Source organism: Diadema antillarum, unplaced genomic scaffold, assembly GCF_040938485.1.
Source record: "Diadema antillarum isolate AM-2024a unplaced genomic scaffold, OU_Dant_1.0 scf00000103, whole genome shotgun sequence".
Taxonomy (NCBI): Eukaryota; Metazoa; Echinodermata; class Echinoidea; order Diadematoida; family Diadematidae; genus Diadema; species Diadema antillarum.
Genome location: NW_027270992.1, coordinates 4,857,501 through 4,884,332, shown reverse-complemented (window position 1 = coordinate 4,884,332; position 26,832 = coordinate 4,857,501). Strand labels below are relative to the sequence as shown.

Genomic DNA, 26,832 nt, shown 5'->3' with positions numbered 1-26,832 from the left:
CCCTAAAACTGGTGAAAAACACATTCGCAATGCTAATCAGGGTTCCCTGGTCAGCAATTATGTAAAAATTATCCAACCGGGTTCGGATGTCCATGTAATATGTGCTCGGATTTCATTTGGGCTAATGAATTCAACGGCACACTGCATAATATTTCTTGCTTAATGGAGCGCCACGCATACAATATCCACATCACTTGTCACTGTGTCACTCTTCTCATCCTGTGATTTTGGGTAATTAATTTTACTCGCTGTTTACATGCTGATCATACGGGCATATTAATCTTGGGACTGTGTATACTTTGTTTGCCAATTCAGCTATCCACTCGTTGCTCGTCAAGTGAGGTTTATTGCCACCTATCATGTTTATGATGACGTTTAATAATATCGAGCTTATGATTACTCTTTTTTTTTTAAATTCAGTTAGTAAATCCACAGGAAATGCTATAAATGCACGGCAAGTATTCAAGTCATTCAGCCAGCCATTTCCATCGATCTCGGCGCGTTTGCATGGCTCCAGCCAAAATACACGGAGGGACCTATACTTTTCAATTTTTCCCAATAGTCCAAATTTTATTGAAAAGAAAACACAACATGGCATATTGTCATTTGATGCCAGCAGATAGTGATGTTGATAAAAACGAATGAATGCAACATGAAGATGACAGTAATAAAGAAATATCCATAAACAACCTGTGACACACACAAAAAGAAAAAAACACCTCAAAAACTCTTTGTTGTTTCACCTGCAATCCAAAAACAGCTTTCAAAGAACGAGGGACATCATACTGTATATAGGAAGATGCGCTTGTTGTTCTGAAATCTACGTTAATATCAGCGTAGACAGTGTATAAGGCTCCAAATGCATCCAAATCCGTATACAAGGACTACTGTAATCATAATTACGCCGTACGGAGAATAGAACTGGACAATTAAGGCAGAATTTCACCATAGAATATACACACATAAACACAAAAGCACATGCGTAGACACGCGAATTCCACATGATACCCGAGTAATGACATGAAATACTACAGAGGCTGTCATTCCATCTTATACAAACTTACTTTAGAACAAATATTAGCATGAACTGCGATCTAACTCGCACTCCAGATATTTATACCGTGTATCTCCCCTTTTTCTCTCTTGAATCTTTTTTTCTCTTATTTCTTTTGCTCTTACATAATTCTTGTGTATGATGTTAAGACGCCCATATCATTATTGCTTGTTAGCAGAGCCTGTTTGCTAGTTCATCTTCTAGCTTAAAATTGTTTCAATATCGTGGTATATATATATTTTTTTCCAAGATTACGACAATCATTTATTTCATATATGCTATAAAGATGCTAAGAACATCTTCATCTATGCTGTTTATTTGCAACCACATGTATACTGTATGTATAATACCATAAAGGATCAATATTTGTACCATAGCTCAAATCAGGTGCTAATGCATACGTCACACATTTATGTCGCATGATGAAAATACAGTAGTAAAGTATAGTAGGGTAGAAAATTAATCTATAGCTCTTTCTCGTGGCCTTCTCAGGACCTACTGTTAGGAGTATAGGCTGATGCGATAGCGCTTTTCTCTTACCCTTTTCTGTAATTTCTTATTGATGAATATCTTGTGGACACGGAAGGTTTTCGAAAACATCGCGCCGAATGCCAGCGTAAATCCCAAAGACAGCACCCAAAGACGTGCCTGTAAAGAAGAGAAGAGAAGAGAAGAGAAAGAAAGAGAGAGAGAGAGAGAGAGAGAGAGGGGGGGGGGGGAGTCAGTGGCATATTAGACTGATACATGTACGACCATTAAGGGTTTTTTTTTTAGTACGTTCGTCAGGAGAGTACACGTGCATCGCTGGATGTAATGGCGTACACGAGTCAGACGACCTTTCCCGTTTTTAATTACATGGGTGGTCGCTCACAAAATCTCCAAATGCACATTATATCGTATACACATACATTCCATATATATATATATATATATATATATATATATGACTGAGAGAATATATCATATATATTCTCTTGTGTCATATATATGACTGTGAGAATTCATTCGCACTGTCATCCCTGATGAAGAGGAAGGATCCTCGAAAATTCGGATTATTCATTAAAATCAAGATTGGCTTTTAATGCATTCATCTGTTGTGACATTATTATTGCTATTTCTAGTACTGCCAATACGCGGAGCAACTACAATATATATATGTATATACATATATACGTATATATATATATATATATATATATACAAACCTTCCGTCATTATGAATGAATACTTGAATATTTTTCTACATGTGTGCACACAGTATTCGATATGTATGTTTAAAGATTTTCATCGCTGCTGACGAGTTTTACTATCAAACTGCTCATTGTGGAGCAATATATACTTCTAATCGAATTATATATAGGCCCTATAACATTATACATACCACTACCACACATACACATGCACACATACACATACACACACACACACTATAATATATATATATATATATATATATATATATATATATTTATATACATATACATTTATAGATAAAATGATGTATAAATATATATATAACTACATATGCATATATATATTTTTTTAATATGTATGTGTGATGTATACCCAAATACATGAATGCATATAAGGAGTGAATCAAGATAAATTATATAAAAGAAAATATGTGAGTGTATGAGTATGTGATGAGGAAAATTCAAATATCTCAATAATAGAACAATCATAAAAAAGAACATATTTGGGAAGAGTCGACCTGAGAGGCAAACGATTGGATTGTCGTGTTTAAGTACATCTGACCCTCTTTGGCGTTGCCGGTCCCTCAAGAAGTCGGTAAGCATCACATTTTTCGTCGGTCTTCAAAATATTAATATTTTGTTATGTTGGCTTTGACTGACCTTGCAGATGTTGTCCATTCGATCGAGGTCGACGACGTTCTCGTCGGCTCCCATGAGGATGACGGCCAAGAAGGTCATGATGCCTCCCAAGATGATCAGGTTGTTGATGTTGGGACTCGAGAGTTTCACAGCTCTGACGGAAGACAGATTATTCACGAAATCATTCCTCTAATTTCCATGATTGAGAGCCGGTGCACTTTTAAACGTTGACTTTATTCGGAAGAATCCATTTCAGTTCAATTCAATTCGAATGAAATTGTGATTTTAATATCATAAATTCATTCAAATGCAACTATACAACTGCACATATCTACGTTGACTTTATTTGGAAGAATTCATTTTAATTCAATTCGATGCGAATAAAATTGTATCTTTAATATCACGAATTCTTCCAAATTCAACTATTAAAAAATATATATATGATATAGAATATATGAACAAAAACATTGGGGCTGAAAGGGAGCAAGTATATAACCTACATATCAAACAAAAATTTAGTAAAATCAATGTTTTATTGGAAATGATACTCCAAGAAAGATAAACGAAAAGAGAGAAAGATGTTGTTGACACGTTATTACAAGAAAGTAGTAATTTAATGCGAAGGATCATCTTATTCGTAGTGGTCTCTTTGAAAAATAAAACATTTAATGAAATTTGGTGCACAGTTCAAGGGAAGACACATTTTTGGAAAGGAAAACGAGGAGGAATGCATAATTGTAATGCTCATAGAAATCAATTACATAAATTCTTATACAGATTTGATCGCAGACAAACCGATAGAGTCAACTTTAACCCATTATGTCGTACTTCCGGTCTTTGCATGGTAATGATGGAAATACTAAAATTCACGATCATTCAGAAAGTATTACCATGTGATATAATGATCGATTAACCTGTATTCTATTAGAACAAATTGAACCAGGCGCAGAGAACTTAATGCTTGTTTCCAACATATAAAGTGGTTGAAAGCAGAAGGTACACATTTGGACAATGAGATATGTCAATGGAATTTTTTGTTCGTCTTTCCGTTCATTGTTATATTTTGATGAATTAATGCTAGAAAAAAATCTAGGTCTCATGGATTTTCATGCTACCAATATTTCTGAAAAAAAAATGTATGAATATAAAGCAACCTGAAACATATTTTCCCCGTATACCTTTGTGTTGGAATATTGATGTCGACAGCGGTTTGTTATCTAGCTGATTCCTGTCCATAAATACAGTTGTCTGAGATTTTGAAATCATCATTTAAAATCTTTTTCTTTGCTCCACTGTCACTGACTGCATTTTCTTTCATCACCCACTTAAAAGTCATCATGGAGTCCAGTTAGACAATGTTAGAAGAAGTTAATTTTGAGCCAACACAATGAGGAATATGTTGTATCGTTACATACAAGAATTCAATGGCATTAAGATCATCTCGACAAAATGAGTAGCTTTTTGTTTGTTTTATTTCCATCTGAGAAGATGGCTGGATAGCCAATATTAAGCTGTACTATGCAGCACTGGGCCGTACTAGCTGGTCTTCCATGGGGTCCAGTTGGGTGTAAGGCCAGACCACTTCACCGGGTTAAATACCTTGCTCTTTGCGATGAATAAATGAATTGGGATCTTTTACGTGCATGAGTTGTGACTCTCTCATGCACACATGGGACCTCCATGGTGTGTCATATTCGAGGGACAGAGTGTTTTTTGGGACGGTGTGATTACACACAACATTGCTCAGTGGGACCCGGGAATCGAATCGGGGTCTTTGGGATCGTGAGGCAGACGCGCTATACCGACTGTGCAGTGTAACTCACGTACCGCCCAGCTGGTTTCTAAATTTTTCTCCTCCAACAAGACTTTGCCTCGTTTTAAGGCGTTTCTGTGTGTGTGTTTGTGTGTGTGTGTGTGTGTGTGTGTACGTGTGTGCGTGTGTGTGTGTGTGTTTATTTTTTCTCTTACGTCTGACGCCTGAAGGCGATGTTGAAGGCGAGCACGGATGCAGCGAGAATGATTCCAAGGCAAGAGAGGCCTGCGATAGAGGCGTAGACCGAGACAGGCAGAGTCAGCATCTCGCTGTCGAGGAAGATTTCGTCGTGAGGGGGCCCGTCGCCTGCACGATCGTCAGAAGGTGAGAGGAGAGATAAAAATTATTCGGAAGAAAAAGGGGATTCAGAATTGATGCACTGAAATTATGTCGGGTAAAGCAATGGATTATTGGATATGATAGTATAGAAATGCATAATGCATTGTGCCCTACTTACACTGACTTACATTATGGTATAAGAGAGTCATGGCGTCAAAGGGTGTGTATTGAAATGAATAATGGTGTGAAATAGGCACACATATAAGCAATATCTGAATAATAAAATGTTTACATATCACATACTTATGATACATATATGTAATATAAATGAATACATATATAATATGTATGAATATATAAATATTTTTTTTCTTGTGGAGAATATATATATATATATATATATGTATATATATATACACTCAGCAAAAAAAGAAAGAAAACACTTTTTTGAGGTCATATTTTTCGTAGAAGATTTTGATGAAAATCAATGTATTATATACCATATTAAAGGTAATTTAATTGGCTATTAAGCTAATAGGTTAATTAAAAAGAAAACTTTATACATGAGTGAGCACATTCGTTTTTGTCCTCCAAGGCACAAAATTAAAAATTGCAAAAATTGACATGTTAAATTTCATTTGCAAATGCCCTTCACGATATCATTGACAACAAAAGACAAGTTTAACACAATGAGAGACATGAATGAAATAGCAAAAATAAGTTTTCGTTCTCTTTATCTCTTTATAACCTCTAAAAAAAGCAAAGTGGGAAACTAAAGGGGGGAATAAGAATTTTTTGTCAAGTTAAACTTCACATGACATAGAGAATAATAAGCATAAAGATGATTAAATGAGCAGAATTTCTTCATTCATTTCTGTTAATCTAGTGATTTAAGAATTCATGAGACAAATTCAAGAGACAAATATTATTTACAATTTCCTAATTTGAAAAAAGTTCAAATTTCTATCAATTTATGTTAATTATTACTTCTCTTATTTCATTTGAATTTAGATTTGACAAAAGATTCTTTATTTTCCTCCATTATTTTTAGCCTTCATTGATCATTTTGGCTTTAAAGATATCATAGAGATCAATGGTTTATTTTTACAACTTGATTCATGTTTCGTTTTGTGTGAAATTTGTTGTTTGTTCTCGTTGTTCTATGGGAAAGCACATACGCATGAATGACAACTTGCTCAGTTTTGCAATTTTTACTTTTGTGCCCTGGAGGAGAAAAACAAAGGTGTTCACTCATGCGTAAAATTTCCTCTTTTTTTTGTTGACCTACCAGGTTGATAGCCAATAAAATTACCTTTGATATGGTATATAATTCATTAGCGTTCAGCCAAATATTTTATGAGAAAACTAAAACTTGAAAAAGCGTTTACTTTCTTATTTTTTTGCTGAGTGTATATATATATTTCTCTGCAAATATTATGCCAATTTCTAATAAAATAAAAGATTTGCGGTGGCACTCGGAAATTAACCCTTTATATGCCAATGAGTCAAAATGTGCACGAATATTTCACACACAAACCTATAGACAGAGAATAAATATGGCATGCCGAGGGTTGATTATCAATACTGATCTCTAGCCCTTTGTTTGCAATGACAGCATTCAATGCACATGATTTCACCATATCTCCAGCCAAAATTTTTACATTCCAACAAAATAATCAAATAACTGAGGACAGCCAAAAAAATCTCCGGAAATCTCAATTGTTTGTTATGCAAATGAAGACAAACTCATCGGTAGACCATTAAATACGTCAAATTCATACCGTAGCCCGATTTTTCCATCATTCGCTTATCAGAAAAAAAAAGACTAAAAATGTTCAACGGTATGAATAATTTTGAAGACAACTGTATGTATAACTGTAAACTAACGACATTTTTTTTCTATCGTGTGCAGAAACAAGGAGAACAGGTTTATTCGTAAATAAAATGAAAAAACCAACATTTAGGTCCGGAATGTATGCATGCAGTTGATCACGTGACCACTTGCCTTGATTCGAAATGACTCTCTTTATGTTGATATTGACACAATGTTTTTAAAGTTTGGTTTCAATCGGTAGTTTCCTCCTCAAACCACGGCACCAAAAAGTCACTAAGAATTTTAATGGAAACAGATTTTTGGAAGTGGCTTTAACATGGATGACAAAAGGACAATTCACTAAAAGGATGGATGTTTATGCGAGGTTTGGGGATTTTCAGCCTGGATGAATATTTGTGTTTTGCACAAGCAAGGAAAAAAAGTGTCAGATTTTTAATAAGGAGCACAAGGGAGTTTGCACAAAATATTTTAATATGTATCGTCCTCTTTGAAGATTTCATGAAACCCCTTCGCTTAATTTGACAGAGAAAAACAATCTGAATCAAAAATGATAATGTTCCTGCTGAATACGCTCTTCTTGATTTACTTTTTGCAAATCTCATTATTGACAAGCGTCAGATCATGCAATCTCGATACCGTTCTATTATAATATGGAGAGGGTCGTCTAGTTGACTCATTACAGGAAAGAGATCAGAAATGACACTGTTAAAAAAAGTTGCTGTTACCGATCCAGGTGAGATTGTAGGGACCACTCCAGTCAAAGCGTCTGTCGCCCTGGTAGTAGTAGCCGATTATCCGAGGAACTCCATCTTCAAATAACAACAATACGCCACGCAAATTACGAAAGGAAAACAAAACAAAAACAAAAACAAACAAACCCAACCTATTCCAATCTATACGGAATACGTTTACAGCGTTTTTTAACACTTTTTTTTCGCGTTTCCATATAGGTTTGTGTAGTCAAATATCTAGGTATATAGACTCAACTTTTATGAATAGCATTTTGATAAATGTGATTGTTTATACATCTTTTCCTATCTCTTCTCTCTCTGTGCAAATACATGCCCACATATTATATGTGTAAGACTTGTAACTATATATATATATATATATTATATATATATATATATATATATATATATCATGTCAAATATGATGTCAAAGCTACGCACCGATTTTTCCTTTCTTTCTCATATCTCACAATATGCAAAATTAATTCAGGAGAAGCCAAAAATCTTTTGCAGCGGTGATTTCTCTCTCGAAAAAAAAAAATAGTATATATATAATATACACGGAATACGTTTACAGCGTTTTTTTAACATGTGTATTACGTTTACAGCGTTTTTTAACATTATGTGTATATATATATGTATATATATATATATATATAATATATTGTAGTTGCTCCGCGTATTGGCAGTACTAGAAATAGCAATGATAATGTCACAACAGAGGAATGCATTAAACGTCAACCTTGATTTTAATTGAAAATCAGCATTTTCGGGGGTCCTCCCCCTTCGTCAGGGATGACAGTGCGAATGAATTTTCACAGTAGGGTATTAACACCTCACTGTTAATATCACTGTGAAAATTCATTCGCACTGTCATCCCTCATGAAGGGGGAGGACCCCCGAAAATTCTGATTTTTAATTAAAATCAAGGTTGGCATTTAATGCATTCCTCTGTTGTGACATTATTATTCATATATATTCTTCTCTCGTTTTTGTTCTTTCATTGGTTTTTTGCTCTATCTCTGTCCAAATATGCGTAAGTATGGCAATATCATTGTGTGTGAGAAAGTGATGAAAGAGTAGAAATCAGCAAATGTCAAGAAGTAGAGATGACTTCATTACCATGATTACGTGCACATCCTAAACAAACAGTTTCAAAGAAAGAACAAACAGATAATATTTCCATTTATTTTCGCTACAGAGTACCACTTCGAGAAGAAACAGCGGTTTGGGATATTTGTTCTATTACACACGTACACACAACAACAACAACAACAACAACAACATCAACAACAACAACAACAACGGCAACAAAATCATATCACAATCTGGTGGTTTCTGTGCGAAGTCTATGTGGATTTCAAAATTTCGAAGGAAACGGGTTGACTTACCCCAAATCTGTTCAACTACAAAGCGACCCAACCGATCGCCATTTGAAAACGCCAGCGGACCCTGAAATATCATTGACATGAACAACATCACAAACATTGTAGTTAAAAAGAAAATCTTCGAGCTGCCTTGAGCCCGTAAAGAAATGAGTTATTCTTCTTTCTGTGGTGTTATGTAGAAACGGAAAACGTAACCGGTCTTGGTGCCCTGAGGAAATTTGACATATCATTTCCTTTTTTCTCTCCTTAATATCCCGAATCCTTAAAGAAAGAGTAATACAAAAAATGTTTTCACACACCATGAACGCCACTCTGATTCTAATCTTGGTCATAAAAGGAGGCTGCCTTTTTGTTGCTCATTTACGTTTTGCAACGCAGACGATCCATTTAGACCGATGGATGCTTTATTTCCAATGGTCTTCAATGAAGCCGATATAAACATATTTTAGTACTGTTCGCGTGCTATCTCTTAAACGGTACCCATGAATGTCGTCACCAGTGGTCACGTAGTCGCACATTTTTCTCCAGTTGCATTTGTTTTCAATATCATAGCAATGTTAGGTCTATTCACTTGAAGCTATCTCATTTATGAGGTAAATTCATATATATATATATATATATATATATATATATATATATATATATATATATATATATTATATACATATAGTTACGGTAGATACATTAGCAACTTACCGACATCCCATAGGCATCTAGTTCGTCCAGTTTCTCCATAAACACTTCCCTCATCTCCGAGTCTTCATAGTTGAAATTATCGATCGTTTTATTGACTGAAAGAAATCAACACGGTGGTCAAAAATGTCAGAGTCCGTTCGAAATGAGTTGATCATTATGTTGTTGCATATTCATGAGTCAGTGGAAAAGAATAGATATGTCACGCGCTGACAACGAATCTACACAACCACATCCCTACGCCCAGTGTTACAAACAATCTTGTCAATCGGAACAGAGAATTTTTTTATCAAAATCGATCGTAAAATAAATTTAAAACAATATAATAAATATGCAAATGAGATGAGGTCATGATGTGATCGCCTCCTCCAAAGTAGTCTCCTGTTGACATGCGCAAAAGTTTCACTAAATTTCTTTGATTTTGCAATGAAATCAACAGCATTTCGCATCAAGCTACTATACTGTTGTCATATCTTCGAATTATGTCTTTACGGGAATAGAAGATTAAATGGTATTATAATCGACAATATTGTGTTCTATATATATATATATATATAATATATTGCGATCATATATATGTTTCTTATGTATTACCGACCCCGACCCTCCCCCCCCCCAAAAAAAAAAAAGATTACTCATGAGGCACTTATATATCACTCTTTGATCTTAGTGTCATGAGTTGTTGTGCAACCAATTCTGTATGATAAATTTTCAGTCAATTTATCGCCAGTTAACTTGATCACAGTTTCACCATAAACTCTTTGTTGGATGTTCATTGAGCTATATACATGATGTGTTAAGCAACGGGAAAAATGTGCATAATCCTTGGATTCGATTTTAACTATCTTTGTGAATTGAAGCCAAAAGGTTTATGAAAGAGGAGTAATCATACAATTAATGCCGGTTAGTATACAGATGGAATAAACTTACAAGAAGTAGGTTTTGTGACACCAGGGACCCGTTTCATGAAGTCACCATATAATGGTCTTTAAATAAATTTCAGAACGGCCAAAGTCGCTCATGTAGCTATGGAGAGAGATGTAGAATCCATTTCATGAAGTCTCTAATAAGTGTGTCTGAGTATATGAGCGACAAGTCTCATATAAGACGTTCATAATATGTTTCACGCGTAATGATTATTGCGCGTTCTTTCTTGATCTTATAAATCTGTGTCGATTTATACCGACATTTCCGGTGTGTTGCAAATCAAGGACACAGGCCTGGATAGCATTAAAGAACTGAGGACAGCCACGCTAGAAAAACAGGATTGGAGGGGCAACTTCGTTTATGGAACCCGAGATGGCATAGGCTGAAGCTAATACATGCCCTCGAATTAGTGGTAGTATAGTTGCAAATGTTTCGGTGACCATGTAGATTTTTTTTTTCCATCTCTTATTAAAATGACAATACATTTGAAATTTCATTGTCACATCACATGCAGTCGATTGTGCATATTCAACTTACGTTGCGCTAATGGTTCAATGGATGCGTTGAGCGCCGCCGCCACAGCCCACACTGCATCGTAGACGAACGTGTGCGCAGAGAAGTACGCCGATCCGGCGCGCTCGCTGTAGAGCGCTTCGTACTGCTGCGCATTCTGTCGGGAGGGAACAAAATTTGTACAATAGCATCGTATTTTGCAGATATTGATAAAAATCTGCCCTTGTATGCCTGTGATTACACGAGCGTTAATTACGAGGTACTATAGTACGAGGACACAGATTGTGTGTATTTATGTCTGTAAGTGTCTCTTCAGAGATAAACTGGCCTTATTACACGGTCTTTATCTGTTTTTCTTTTTCAGATTCTCTATGTGTGTAATAAATTACTGTTGATACCAAGGTAGGAGAATTTGAATAATACAGTATACACAGGAAAGCAAGTACTGGCCAGTACTTGTCACGATTATTGCGTATGCAGTAAAGACAAAATCATTGTATATCTAAGGACATGAAAAATGAGATCTCGGTAATCAAAATGACCCCCAAGCGAACTCGATTATACAAAGCTCCTTTGGCAGAAAGATTTTCATTTTGATTTATGATAATGATTATAAAATACATGTATTCAGCCTCCCGACCCTGAGGAAAAGATAGGGTGATGAAACTGATATTTATAGTATGCATCGCATGAAACCAATATGCACACTAATGAAATCAGGTTTAAGTTACTCGGAAGGGAATGTGCATTTTTGTTCCTCGATGTATCCTACTTCGTTTGGATTTGGTTCGGGATGGTACAGTTTCGATTGAGATGGGATTCAAGGTTTCCAACATTTTTTTATGGTGATTTTTTTTTGATACAATGAGAAACTTCGTAAAAAATATAAAAGAGCATATAATTCTATGAGGAATTCAAAATTTATTTGATGAAAATTGGTTTTAGAATGGCTGAGATATCCAAAACAAAGCAACACTAATAACAGGTGGGCCTACCTTTTATAGAATCGCTTTGTTTTAGTTTGTTTTTGGATATCTCAGCCATTTCAAAACCGATTTTCAGCAAATAAACTTTGAATTCCTCTTAGAATTGTATGCTTTTTAATATTTCATAAAGTGGTTTCTATAAGTGTCTCACAAAAAACTAAAAACTGAATTCTCACCTCAACCAATACCATACTATCTCTTTAAATGCAATGTATTTTGAATGACGCGTGTCATTTTGTAACAAAGAGAGGCACCTTCATTCGGGAATAACCTATTCGCGATCATCTAGCTGTGTCACTGGTAAATGTGGTTGTGGAGAATTTGATTGCAAAACGACTTAACTCCATTCTTGTTAAATTGAGATATTTGAGACTATAGAGCTGCTAAAAACAAGGAAAATGATGAGAAAATATGGGATAATTTTTAATCATAACTTCGAGAATATTCCTGCTTATTCTAGAAGTGAGGCATCACTGGAAAAGTTCTATTTTACGCTGTCTGGTGATGGACTTACTTTGGAATGTTCAAGAACGGCGCTTTTGCCTATTTTGTGGTCAAACTTTTCACATACTGAGCACAATATGCTTTGATCATTGCTGAATCAAATTCAACTTGCATTTAACTGGCATTTGTGTTCAAAGTACATGTCATCCTACTTGACACAGTTAGTAAAAAAACGAAGAAAAAAGTGGCATGCAACCCCCCCCCCCAAAAAAAAGAATATATATATATATATATATATATATATATATATATAACTATGGGTTGATCTACTTTCTAGCAATGTGTCCATGTTTACATACGCTGTTGCATAAAGCAGATAAATAGCTTGCATACTGCAAAACATAAGTCAGAGAATACGGTATATACAGACCAACTTGCAAAAAAAAAAAGTATGGAAGATGTCTTGGAGTTAAAAAGAAACCACATAGATACACTCATTCATCATGCACGTACTTCTGATAGAAATACTGTAAAACGGAAGTCAGAGAAAATAGTATCAATATGTCTGTGCGCTGCAAAAAAAAAAGTAATAATAAAATAAATCCCAGAAGTTAGACACACATGAATCTGGAAAATTTCCTTTAGATTTTTTGTTTCCAAGAAAAGGCAATTGACCTCTGCCTATTAGAATGGCGCATAGTTTCAAATTGCATTCACTACAAATAGACACACGTGAATCTGAAGAATATCCTTAAGGGTTTTTTTTTTTCTAAGAAAAGGCAACTAACCTCTGCCTATCAAAGTGATGCATGAACTCGAGTGCACGCATCACTATATCGTTAATTTTGCGCATCACAGAGAGCTGTTCGTTCGTTAATGCTGTCAAACCCTCACGCGACCCGGGAGCTGCGCGAAGGGTGAAGTAATCTAACGTTGATTGATAGATCACGAAGAACAATAATCACCTGTATCGGTCACCATACCGACAACGTGCTTTAATTTCTCTCGACATGTATTCCAATGACCATTCTAGCGTGATGGCCAGCCAATATTTCTACGCGATCGCTCCCCTCGCTCCCCTGAATGGACAAAACGAATCTGCAGTTGACCCCGCCGACGAAAACAACCACACCTTTAATATTCGCTCATTACCGGTCTGTCCGGCAAAGGAGCACGCACAGAACGTTACCATAGCAACCACTCATTACATTCCAGAGAATGTAATCAATGATGAGGACGGAGACATCAAAATATCCTTCATATCTATATTTCATAATAAAATGGTCCTGGCGACACGCTTTTGTCCCGACTTTCTGGAATCGAAAGCAAACAACATTGTTAACTTGGCATCTATGCGTCTATCTGAATATAATTGTACTTGCATCAATAATGACATATCAACCAACTGGTATTCCTTTCTCCCTATTCCTCCCACTCTGTCTGTCTGTCTGTCTGTCTGTTTCTCTGTTTTTCTGTTTCTGTTTCCTTGCTGTCTATCCCTCTTTTCTTAGATTTTTTTTTTCTAAGAAATAGTATATAGAGCGAGAGACAAAGAGAGAGAGAGAGAGAGCCAGAGAGTGGGATGAAGGGGGAGAAAGGATACCAATGAGTTTCTAAAGTCTGATGAAAAATAGTGCAGTTGTACAGCTGAATGGATGTTGATGGAGAAGTTTTTTCGTCTTACAATAGTTTTACGTACCCTGTATATTCTCTGCTACCAAAAAAGTGATGTCTATATGCTTTTGACGAAAATGAAAATAAATTGAACTGAATTGAATTGAAGTAAACAATCTTGAGTGCTTTTAAATCCAGAAAGGATATATCGTCAGAACAAAATTATTAATGAAGGCAAGAATAGACATAATCATGAAAGCTACGACGGCCATAAAGATGAGGGAGTTATTACAGAGCTTTGATTCAGGGCTGAGTCGGACTAGCTATCTCTGAAATTCTTAGAGTACCTGATCAACGCACCATCTTTTGTTTTTCATCTTTCAGTTGCCCCACGCAAAACAATTCGATGTTTTAAGGTTGTTGACAACACTGCAACTCGAGGATCTTTTCTATAGCTGTTTTTGAATGCGTATTGGTTCTAGTGTACAATTAGCTTCATTTTGTGTAGTTTCTGTTTTCTTAATGCCTATATTGAAAAGGACTTATCAGAGAAGAAAGGGGAAAAGTGACCAATTAAAATTGTAAGCCCGCCATTTCATGCTGAGGCGCTATATATATTAATATTCTTGACAATCCGCCCCCTGCCCTCCCTCTTCATTCGTTTCTTGGCTTAAAAAGAAGTGCAATCATGTGAACATTAAGTTTTGATAGTATAAAACGAAAAAAGATAACAACACACGCCTACACACACACATACACACGCACACACGCAAACAAACACACACACACACACTCAGAAACACTGGCAGCGAAAAACACTAAACACATAAGCGAAGGGAAAGCGTATGGTCTGCACACATCAACGAAGGCAAGAATAAACATAATTATGTAATTATTATGCGTGCTATGGCGACCGTAGCCCAGATGGGGGTAATTCGAACTCCAGGATGTTAATTCTTCTTTTGAAATTTTTTTACAAAAATTATTAGACTATTATGATAAACATATTCCTTTAACTACTAAAATAAAGGGAAGGAAAAAAGCTCGACAGCCCTGGATTACTCAAGGTATTATACATTCCATTCTTACTCGAAACAGTCTTTATAAAATATCTCTGAGAAAACCCACTCCTGAAAATATTAAAAGGCATATAGTATATAGAAACAAACTAACTACTCTAATTCGAGTTTCACGTAAATCATATATTTCCGATAAACTCGAATTTAATAAGGACGATAAAAGTGCTCTTTGGCGGACTGTCAATGAAATACTCAAAAAGAAACCTACGGAAAGTCCTGATAGTATTTAGATACTCATAATGATAATGTTATTACTAATCCTGATGATATTGCAAATATTTTTAATGATTTTTTTGTTAATGTTGGTCTTTCAGTGGCAGCATCTATTCCAATAAATGATACCAAAAATTATAAAGAGTATTTACCTGAAAGTAATCAAAATTCTTTGTTTTTTACTCCAATTAATGAATCTGAAATTATTGATACTGTTCGCTCTCTGAAATGCAGTAAATCCTGTGGGCCTGATAATTCAACGGTGAATTTGTTGAAAAAAATAATTTACCCCCTAGCAGCCCCTCTTACCCATATATTTAATTTATCTCTACTTAAACACTTAAACACTGTACCGATGTGTTGGCTCAGTGAGTAGAGCGGCTGCCCTCACAATCGGGAGGTCGTGGGTTCAAACCCCGGCCGCGTCATACCAAAAGACGTTAAAAGATGGGAGTTGCTGCTACCTTGTTTGCCGTTCAACAGTTGGAAAAGTTAGAGCAACGTCGATCTGGCGCTGCTCAGTGGCTGCCGGGCCCACGATCAATTGGGCAAAATGAATTTCCAGTCTTGGACAATAAAATTTGGAGTTTATATCCAAAAAGAATTATTATTATTATAATTATTAACGGCAAGTGTCCAGATTCTTTTAAAATCGCAAAAGTTATTCCTATCTATAAAAGAGAAAATCCATTAATGGTGAAAAATTATAGACCCATCTCATTGTTACCTGTATTATCAAAAATGTTAGAAAAAATAGTTTATAAGCGTCTTTACTCGTTTATGATTGAAAATGACATATTAAATGCAAATCAGTTTGGTTTTAGGAAAGGATTTTCTACCGATTATGCTATAATCAAATCTGTCGACAATATAATTGATGCGCTTACTAAAAAGGAACACATAATTTGAGTTTTTATGGATCTTAATAAGGCATTTGACACTATTGATCATGACATTTTATCTGAAAAATTACATAATTATGGCGTGAGAGGGATTACTTTGTCATGGTTCAGAAGTTATCTAAGTCATCGCAAACAATATGTTGCATTTAAATCCAGTCACTCAACATATTCTAACGTGCCATGTGGTGTCCCTCAGGGATCTATACTCGGGCCCATACTTTTTTTGGTTTACATTAATGACATTATCAATTCCTCCCCTTGTTTGAACTTCATCTTATTTGCAGACGACACTAACGTTTTTTACTCCCACAAGGACATTGCAACACTGGTTGATACACTTAATATGGAATTAAGTAACATCTCGAAATGGTTTAAATATAACAAGCTTTCATTGAATATTGATAAGACATGTTTATACACTTTCATACTCTACAATCTCAACCCACCCTTCCCAAAAGTATTTGTATTGATGATATTAACATTGCTGAGAAACACTCAACCAAGTTTCTAGGAGTGACCCTAGATAACAATCTAACTTGGAATACTCATGTTCAGAATAATACTACAGCAATATCTAAAGCAACTGGTGTTTTAAGGAGAATAAGATATTTGATTAATCATCAAACTTTAATAATGTTATATAATATTTTATTTTTACCATATATAATGTATTGCAATATTGCATGGGGCAACTGTAGCAAAACTAAATTGAACACAATTTTTGTTCTTCAGAAAAATGCTCTTCGTATATGCACACACTCAAACTTCTTGGCTCACACTGATCTCATATTTTATCGCCTAAAAACTCTAAAGGCCCATGATATACATTTATACCTAACTGCCATATTTATGTATAAACACACTCAAAATTTATTACCATTTTTCATAATGCCTTAGTAACCAATGACCATATTCACTCATACCCAACCCGTCGTTCCCATGATTTTCATTTAAGTAATCCAAAGCTTTTACTCGCTCAAAAGTCGATCAGACATCACGGTCCGGATACATGGAACACTCTTCTTGAGGAGTTAAAACAGTGTGCCTCCTTGTTTTCATTCAGAGCAAACTTAAAGAAGCACATTTTATTACAGTATACTTTCAATACGAATTAAAAACTAATAATTTATATGATTAATGTTGGTCTCCCAATAGCAATATCGTATACTTTTCCCTCTTCCAACAAACCAATTCTGTCATTCTATATTCCAGCGTATCTGCCCTTGTGCACTTTTTAGCACTTGCACGCACATTCACCACCATCACACATCAGAGTTTATTTTCCCCTGCTATCTTCGCAGCAGAATTTGTATTGTATTGTATCGTATTGTTACGAATCTAGCATACGTCCCTACCTTTCCTCGGGCCGGCCATCTTTTCAAGCTATGCTTACAATGGCGGCCCTCTGCACAATCGCTCCATAATTGTAATTGTTGTAATCCCCGCTGCATAGATTTGCATACTGTATATTATATCATTACTTTCCTTTCATGTCTTTGTTTATGCAAGTCAAACGACTCTGTTTTGAATTTACTTTGTATATTTCCCACATGCTCATGATTATGTGTCTTATGAATATTGAATTGTTGATTGATCTATTGATTTGCAGAAAATAAAGTATCTATTAAACGTAATTACACAGCACACGAGCTATAGACACCAAGCAGAACATGTATAGAACAGGCCAACCAGCTAGAAACCATATAAACAGGCCCATGAGCTTGACACTAGGCAAACTAGGCCCACGGGCTCGACATTAGGCAAAAAATGTCCACGAGTTCGACACTACCTACATTAAGCCCCGTGCTGTGGTGTGGAGCTAATGGGCCTTGTTTGCTTGGTATCTAGCCCTAGGCCTTATTTGCCTATAGTGTCCAGGTGGTGGACCCTGCAGCTCGTGTTCATATCTTATTTGATGTCGAGTTCGTGGGCCTTTTTCACCTCGTGTCCAACTCGTGAGTTGTTTGACTAATGAGATGTATAGTGGGCTGTATATGACTCACGAGTAGTATCACTCGTGGGCTGTATAACACGTGGGTGTGAAGGTAATGTCATGAACCCGGACGCTATAATGCTACGTCTTTTTTCATTCTAAGATGTGCACTGACTATACCTTTCCACTAATGGTGGGGCCTTCGTAGTCGCTGATGAAGACCCAGTTAGTGATGATGGTCCCACGACTCGAGTCGATCAACTGTTGGGCATCGCAAGAGATGGAGGTATCTTCTCTCAGCAGGAACTCTGGGTCTTGGTAGCCGACACCACGCAGAATCCATGCGTAGCGCTCGCCATACATACCCAGTTTGTAGGCCTGGAAAAAAAAAAAGAAAGATGTCCTTCATGTTTATCCAGCATGTCAAAATAGGCCCACTGTATTTTACATGATACATATTTTTTGTGTCTCCCGACTTTTTGTTGTAGTCGTCGTTGCTAGGGTTGAATGTATTATTCTGTGTCCCTTCTTCTTCTTTTGGCTTCTTGTTTTTGTTTTTGTTTTTGAATGTGTGCAGATTCACTTTCATGATCGAATTCACTTTTTTTTCGTTGATACGTCAGTACTTCCCTTAACTCTGCTATTGTATGTCCAACTTAGGTACTTTAATCATTCTGCATGTCTTTTATTCAACAGTTCAGTTCAGTTCAATGACATTTATCGAGCTGAACTGGACTCAGCGGAAGTAATGGAAACTAATTTTAACTTTTCGATTTTCTTCTTTGCGGATGTGAGCCTCAAAGCTTAATGTTCACCCACGCACATACATACACACCAAGGGTAATAAACGGATCGCACACACTACCTCTTGACTATAAAACCCAAGCTGGCCGAAAGCTGGAAAAAATATGTGGTCAGAGAAAGAGCATGGTTCCAGTTGTACTGATACTTTTTTCGCTATACACGTTATCTCTACTTGATGTAACCCCATGATGCTGCCAAATAATGACTGTAAAGTACAGGTACAGACGGCATTTCTCGCACTTTGGTCCATGTACATTGTATACCAGTGATTTGTGTGTGTGTGTGTGTGTGTGTGTGTGTGTGTGTGTGTGTGTGTGTGTGTGTGTGTGTGTGTGCATGCTAGCGCGTTTAGCAAGTATTTGGAACAAAAGTGGTGTGGGTAATTACACAGTTTGATCAAGAAGTTTGTTTACTATCATTGCATTATTTTCAAATATTTAAGGATTATTGCAACAACTGCTTTAGATTAACCTTTATAATTATGGGGTTGTTTTTTTATTCCTTAAATAAAGATAATGGTTATTTAGTTGCAGTTGGTTTCGAAAAAGGTCTTCAACGCTGTAGATCACGAGTGATGGAAGTGATGGAATTTTGGGGTTTCGGAGTTGCATTTTGTTCTTGGGTGAAAACACTGCACGCGGATACATGCAGTTTGTTATGAAAGGGGTGACTCGACAGGACATTAAAGGAAACCAGAACTCACAGAGCAGTGTGGATTGAGTGAAAGCCGCAAAATTAGTAGAACACATCAGTGAAAGTTTTAGGAAAATCGGACAATCGATGCAAAAGTTATGAAATCTTAAAGTTTTTATGTCGGAACCGCTGTATAAGAAGACTACTAGAGGTTATGACGTCAAGTCCTTAATGAAACAAGTTGTGTTATATGTTACAAGATAATAATGTTATCATTTGGCGTTTGTATTACCTATGTAATTGTTTGGAAATGAAAATAAAACATGAATGAATGAATGAATGAATGAATGAATGAATGAATGAATGAATGAATGTGTGGACCACAATAGAAGGAAAATATAAAGGGAATTCCACAAAAATTAACTTTTCTAGCACAATGAAAGAGCACTTTACTAACCGCTTTCAGAAAGCAGGGGGAATAATTGCTACCCTTAACATAATATATTATGTCAGTATCAAGTTGATGGAATGTGTAATTTTCTTTAAAAATACATTTCTATGGAATTCCTTTATATTTTCTTTATATTGTTGTCCACATATAATATGACACCATAACCTCTAGTAGTCTCCTCATCCAGCGGTTCCAACACCCAAACTTTAAAAATTCGTAACTTTTGCATGATTGTCTGATTTTCCTCAAACTTTCACTGATATGTCCTACTAATGTTGTTGCTTTCATTCAATCCACATTGCTCTTTGGGTTTTGGTTTCTTTTACAGTATGAGAACAGCAGGGAAATCCTTTGTCACCATGTTTACTTCTAATAGCTATAGACATTTTTATACATGAGGTGAGAGAGGATAATATTATAATTGCCAAGCGTTTTGGACTGAACAGAACTAAAAGATATATTAAGCATATATTGAATTCAATTCATTTCAGACTTTATTTTCTTTTTTTTTCAACAGAATATACAAAGTAAGGTAAAAAAATGGACAAGCATTCTAGTGAATGATACACAGGGAGCAAAGAAGAACGATGTGTTCGTGTCTATGATCAGTACACAAGAGGAAGCATAGTATACAGTCATATCTGTATATTCTGTGAAAAAAGAATGGAGGTATACCCACTCAATAGACTATGCTTGTATTTTGTGGGTACCTCAAATGGAAAAAAAGAGAAGGTGAAGAGATTACAACTATATACAAAGGGCGCGGGAAAATGAGGTCAGAGGGAACAACAAAGAAAGAAAGAAAGAAAGAGGAGTGGGAAAAGAGGAAACAGAAAATAAGGAGAAAGAGATGAGACAGTTCATGATGTAAAAGAAAAAAATAACACCCTAGATCAATACATATATCAATGGTCAAAGTCCACAGAAACGATTGAACACTTTTTCTTAAAGATGTGAATTCTATCAGTTGGCTACATTGTATCTGTGTTGACTAAATTAATTTGAAAAAGGCAGTGGTCTCGGAATCAACAAAGGAAAGGTAAGGTGGGGGCGCTGTGGCATAGTGGATAAAACTTCCGACTCCCGAACGGAGGACCGTGAGTTCGAATCCCGCCCAGTGCTTACATCCTTGGACAAGATGTTTTTACCCACAATGTCCCTCTCGACCCAGGTGTATAAATGGGTACCTGGCGACGCTAGGGTAATAATAATAGCAGGGCCCTCTGGTAGAGCAGTGGCAACACTGAAGAGGCTACCCTGGGTAAATAAGACCTTATTATTATTATTATTATTATTATGTTTTGCATGGTCGGGCAAAGAAAATAAAATCTCAGGGGTGCACTTTGTATTGGATATGGTAACATCAAGGCAAAGATGAATTATAAATTGATGCTAAAAAGTTAAACAGTTTCTTGGGTGATTAAGGTAAAAAGAATGTTTTACTCTAGAAATTAATTTGTTGAAAACATATTCAGAATCAACCTTAAATCATATCCCGTCTGAAACAATTGATCCGAAATAGGTTACGTCAAGGGTAGAAAAAAATACACTTGAGTTTTTATGGAACAGGAAGGACCGAATCAAAAGGAATATAATGTTTCAAGATTATAAGAACGGGGGAACAAGAACGTCTAAAAATACATAATTTGTTAAAGCTCAAAAGTAATTTGGCTACGATGTTTGTTATATGACAGCAAAGATATGGGGTGGACAAGATCTTTTTGTCATTTATATCGCTGTGGATCAGAAGAGGAATATGACTTCCTTTTTAGTGTGTGGTGATTAAGTTTCTAAAGTAAAGTTGACAAGGAAAAGTAGAAATTACGCGGTGCGTAAAATATGTCCCCGCCGGAAGTAGCACTTAGTAGCAAAATGTACAATATCGGTAAAAAATCAAGGTCAAAGGTCAAAGAAGTCAAAGGTCAAAATTCTGTGTAGAAGTTTTGAAGCCCTCACCTAGTGCCATCACAAAAAGCAAACGGAATCGAAATCGGGTTAGAAATGGCGAAGGAGTAGCATTTTGTAGCCAATGTACAATATAGGTCAAAAATCAAGGTCAAAGGTCAAAGAAGTCAAAGGTCAAAATTCTGTGTAGAAGTTTTGAAGCCCTCACCTAGTGCCATCACAAAAAGCAAACGGAATCGAAATCGGGTTAGAAATGGCGAAGGAGTAGCATTTTGTAGCCAATGTACAATATAGGTCAAAAATCAAGGTCAAAGGTCAAAGAAGTCAAAGGTCAAAATTCTGTGTAGAAGTTTTGAAGCCCTCACCTAGTGCCATCACATAAAGCAAACGGAATCGAAATCGGGTTAGAAATGGCAAAGGAGGAGCATTTTGTAGCCAATGTACAATAGGTCAAAAATCAAGGTCAAAGGTCAAAGAAGTCAAGGGTCAAAATTCTGTGTAGACGTTTTGAAGCCCTGACCTACAGACTGTAGTGCCATCACATAAAGCAAACAGAAATGAAATTGGGTTAGAAATGGCAAAGGAGTAGCATTTTGTAGCAAAATGTACAATGCAGGTCAAAAATCAAGGTCAAAGGTCAAAGAAGTCAAAGGTCAAAATTCTGTGTAGAAGTTTTGAAGCCCTCACCTAGTGCCATCACATAAAGCAAACGGAATCGAAATCGGGTTAGAAATGGCGAAGGAGTAGCATTTTGTAGCAAAATGTACAATATAGGTCATAAATCAAGGTCAAAGGTCAAAGAAGTCAAAGGTCAAAATTCTGTGTAGAAGTTTTGAAGCCCTCACCTAGCGCCATCACATAAAGCAAACGGAATCGAAATCGGGTTAGAAATGGCGAAGGAGTAGCATTTTGTAGCCAATGTACAATATAGGTCCAAAATCAAGGTCAAAGGTCAAAGAAGTCAAAGGTCAAAATTCTGTGTAGAAGTTTTGAAGCCCTCACCTAGTGCCATCACATAAAGCAAACGGAATCGAAATCGGGTTAGAAATGGCGAAGGAGTAGCATTTTGTAGCAAAATGTACAATATAGGTCAAAGGTCAAGGTCAAAGGTCACAACTGAAATTCTGTGTAGAAATTTCAAAGCTCCCATGTAGTGCTATCATATAAAGCAAACAATCAAAATTGGCTCATAAATGACAGAGAAGTAGCAAATTGAACATTTTGATCACACACGGACGCACAGACAGACAGACGGACGGACGGACGGACAGACAGACGGACGGACACACGGACACACACACGTACGGAGCCCGTTTCATAGTCCCCTGCTCGAACTCGTTCGGCGGGGACAAAAACTCCACAATATGGAAATGGAATATACAATAAGCCCAATAATCTTGAACGACTGGATTACATATTTAGATGATGACATGACTTTGAACTCTAGGATGTCAGGTATAGAGAATTGTTGTAGGATAAATGTTCCTAATAAAGGGAAGATGTTGGGAGGAGAAGTTCTTGCTTTTGGTTTTTTTTTTTTTTATATTTCAATCGACATCTGATGGCATTTTGATGTATTACGTATTGATAAATTCAATAAGTTAGTTGATTCCGGTGAACCAATTGACATAAAATGTCTGATTCACAGTTTGTGGTAAACAAACAAACAAATTGAAGAAAAAGTTCATTTACTTGGCATGATTGTATTATGTCGACTGGATGAAAAAATAAAAAATGAGAATATTGGTGGGGGAAAAATTACATGGATATATCTACATTCTGCTGCACACGATGGAATTTCTTCTTTCAGCCTCATACGGTGAAGCCTGGCGGGGATGTGCCCTATCAAACGTCGAACTTGCTCTAATTTCCAACGCCTTTGCGGTAAAGAAGGCACAAAAAAATTAAGAAGGATGCAGAAGCTCCTTATTTGCCACATCTCACAATGCGAAACGGAGAGACATCACGATTCAAATGGTAATTGAATTCTAAATCCGTGACGAGATACAGACTCGACTTATCATGCCACTCGAAAAGTTACATATTCATTCCATCCGTCTTCTGCCGTGGATTTAAACGTGATTCGAATGCTTTCAAGGGTTTGACTATACAATCAACTTCAAGCTGTTTTTATAATCAAATATTTAACCTGTTTTGCATGGCCGTCTTGAAAATGGGATTATCCCATGGTACGGCGAACTTTGGCAACAACACGCCTATCGCACTTACGTCATGTACATGTATACAGTTTCTTTCTCTTTTACTATTTTTTGTCTTGATGTGATATCTCTCCATGCATTTACACTCATAGACTTGGGGAACACAACGACAAATACAGACACACAAACACAACCATCAGTAACTTCTGAAGTTATATAATTATATCAAATTGGTTAGTCAAATACCGGTTAGTGATTGGCTAAACAGAGTCACGTGGTGGAGGTACATTCGTTATGTTCGCTATGGGCGAACATTCTTGGTAATGATTTCCCATGGGAAAACATTATCACGGAACAAATGACAGAAGGCCTAGGACCGCGCGAACAGTGAATTTGGCTCTGCGCGAGCGAGCGATCGAGTGCATGTGCTGCATGCATGCTGTGGTTGCAAAGATCGTACACTGATCGAATCTCTACCATCTTTGGTGGTTGACGTTGACGTACTAGTATTTGACTAACCCATATAATATAACAAGATGATGACTTTTATTGTCGGGAACATGTACCAAACGTTCCACCCTCAGGGTCTGAAATGCTATTGAGGGAGGTTATAAGTCCCGAGACGAATTCAAACCCTTCGGGCGGAACATTCGGTATGTTCCCTCCCCCCGCCAGTCATCATCTATACATGTATAATGTGTGATACGCATGTTCTTGTACCACTATAAGTATACCTCTCTTAAAAGAGAGATCCAATCAAGAATTTTGTAAATTTCATGTTAAAGCAAGAAGAGACAATTCCCCTTTGAACAGTGCAAAAATGAAGAAAATAGTATACGAAATAAGTCATGACGTTCTGAAATTTCACAATTTTACCCCAAAACACTTGACCAGTTGTTATGAATATTCAAATCGGAAAGTTGACAATGTCATGACATCAAAATTTCTTTAACCTCATTTTATATACAGAAGTGGAAAAATGTCATATTTTAGCTTTATGAACACAGGACTTGCCTCCAAACCACTCAAAATGAATAAGAAGCAATGTTAACTATCATATCTTTGGTATGGGATTATTTCTTGCCTGTGTTAGCTCACATATCATTTTTTTTCTGAATTTCATATTCAACATACATGAACAAATTGTGAAGACATGACATAATCAGCTCGCTCATTTGAATATTCATAAGGGCTGGTAAAGAAAAGCTTACCGAAAAGAAAAGTGTGAAATTTAAAAAATGTCCTTTTTTCCTTATTTCTCATCCGACCTTTTTTTTCAATTTTTACACAGTTCTGTAGAGAATTTAAATTTGAATAATTTTATGCGTGAATTTCCTCTGTTATATTATTACGACCTTCTGCCAGTTAGATGCATGTGTCAGCCTACCTACCTCACAGAAAACTTTCCTTGCTTGTGGTTCCCAAAAGAGACCGATGATAATTCTTGCGTCCTTCTCCTATAAACAAGAAGAAAACATCAACACCACTCTATTACTGATGTAAGAAGCTTGCTGCCAAAATATAAATAGATGTCACGTCATGAAGAGTCGTATATAGGAGATGTGTCTTCTGAATTTAGACTACAGCTTGATTCGCACGGACAGCGTAAAAACAAATATGCTGAATCTTGTCTATAGGCCCTATCATTCCTTATGTCTTTTGGTATCAAATATCATCGAGTCATTGGCCGTTTTCCTCATTTACATATTAAAGGCATAATTAAATCATTTGCAGATGAAACAAAAACCCAGCATTAGTGCTTCAACTAGTTCTAATGTGAGTTGCGGATAGAAACAACTGTTGAATGTAAAAATTTGAACAAGTATAACCGATATTAAGTATTGTTAAATAAACAAAATGTGAACAATAGTTATAACAAAAATGTTTCCAGACTGAACCGTCTACAGTTATGGTTTAATGAGAAAAATAGTGATATTTCTTCTTACATTTTACGCTTTATTGCAAAAATCTTATATGATAGGATGTTTTGTGATACAACCGACCTACACATATGCATTAAAAGTGATATCTTAAACAATCGTAAAATCACTGCTCCCAAAGGTAAACAGGACCTTTAAAGTAAGAATATTTAGTTGAATTACACATTTGTATTTCCTAGATGTATCTTCAGTGAGGGAATGTGTAAATGAGTGAAGTGAAATAGAATACAGTGCTAGTGTGAGTGAGTCATTTGGAATTATGCATGCTTATCAAATAAACATAATCACAGTATTCACGGTGATGGTATTACTATGACGTTAGTATTTAGCCTTGTCCGCTCAGGCACACCCCTGGAAGAATGCCATTTAAACTGGAGATTAGAAAAGTAATTGGAAAAGATTGGGATTCTATAAATGTACAGCTCAGGATTTCGAACTTTTCATTTGTTTGTTATTGCTGACTGGCGTTGATACAAAAAAAAAAAGTGCATGATTTTCTACAATCCGCACTTTACCGTCTTGGATAAGTAGCAGATTGAAAGGTAAATCCAAAGACCCTATCATCCATAGATGTAGCAGCTCACTATTTCATCTTCGTGTTTGCTTCAGTATACTGTTGCAGTCGTGATAATACAATTACAGTTCATCAGCCATTCGTATTGCTGCCCGTGTTTCGGTAGTCTAATGAAACGTTTGTTTACTAAG

At 36.2% G+C, this 26,832-nt stretch overlaps 1 protein-coding gene across 1 annotated transcript in view; it reads right to left on the bottom strand.

The window, feature by feature from the left end:
- LOC139719035 (gamma-aminobutyric acid type B receptor subunit 2-like) overlaps positions 1-26,832 on the bottom strand; it is a 59,483-nt gene that overhangs the window by 6,034 nt on the left and 26,617 nt on the right. The window contains exons 5-12 of the mRNA XM_071630479.1: positions 25,579-25,644; positions 18,416-18,613; positions 11,089-11,221; positions 9,628-9,722; positions 8,935-8,995; positions 4,855-5,005; positions 2,908-3,040; positions 1,595-1,702 (exon numbers count right to left, since the gene is read on the bottom strand). Of these exons, the coding sequence (XP_071486580.1) occupies positions 1,595-1,702; positions 2,908-3,040; positions 4,855-5,005; positions 8,935-8,995; positions 9,628-9,722; positions 11,089-11,221; positions 18,416-18,613; positions 25,579-25,644 (945 nt within the window). The remainder of the gene's footprint in view (positions 1-1,594; positions 1,703-2,907; positions 3,041-4,854; positions 5,006-8,934; positions 8,996-9,627; positions 9,723-11,088; positions 11,222-18,415; positions 18,614-25,578; positions 25,645-26,832) is intronic.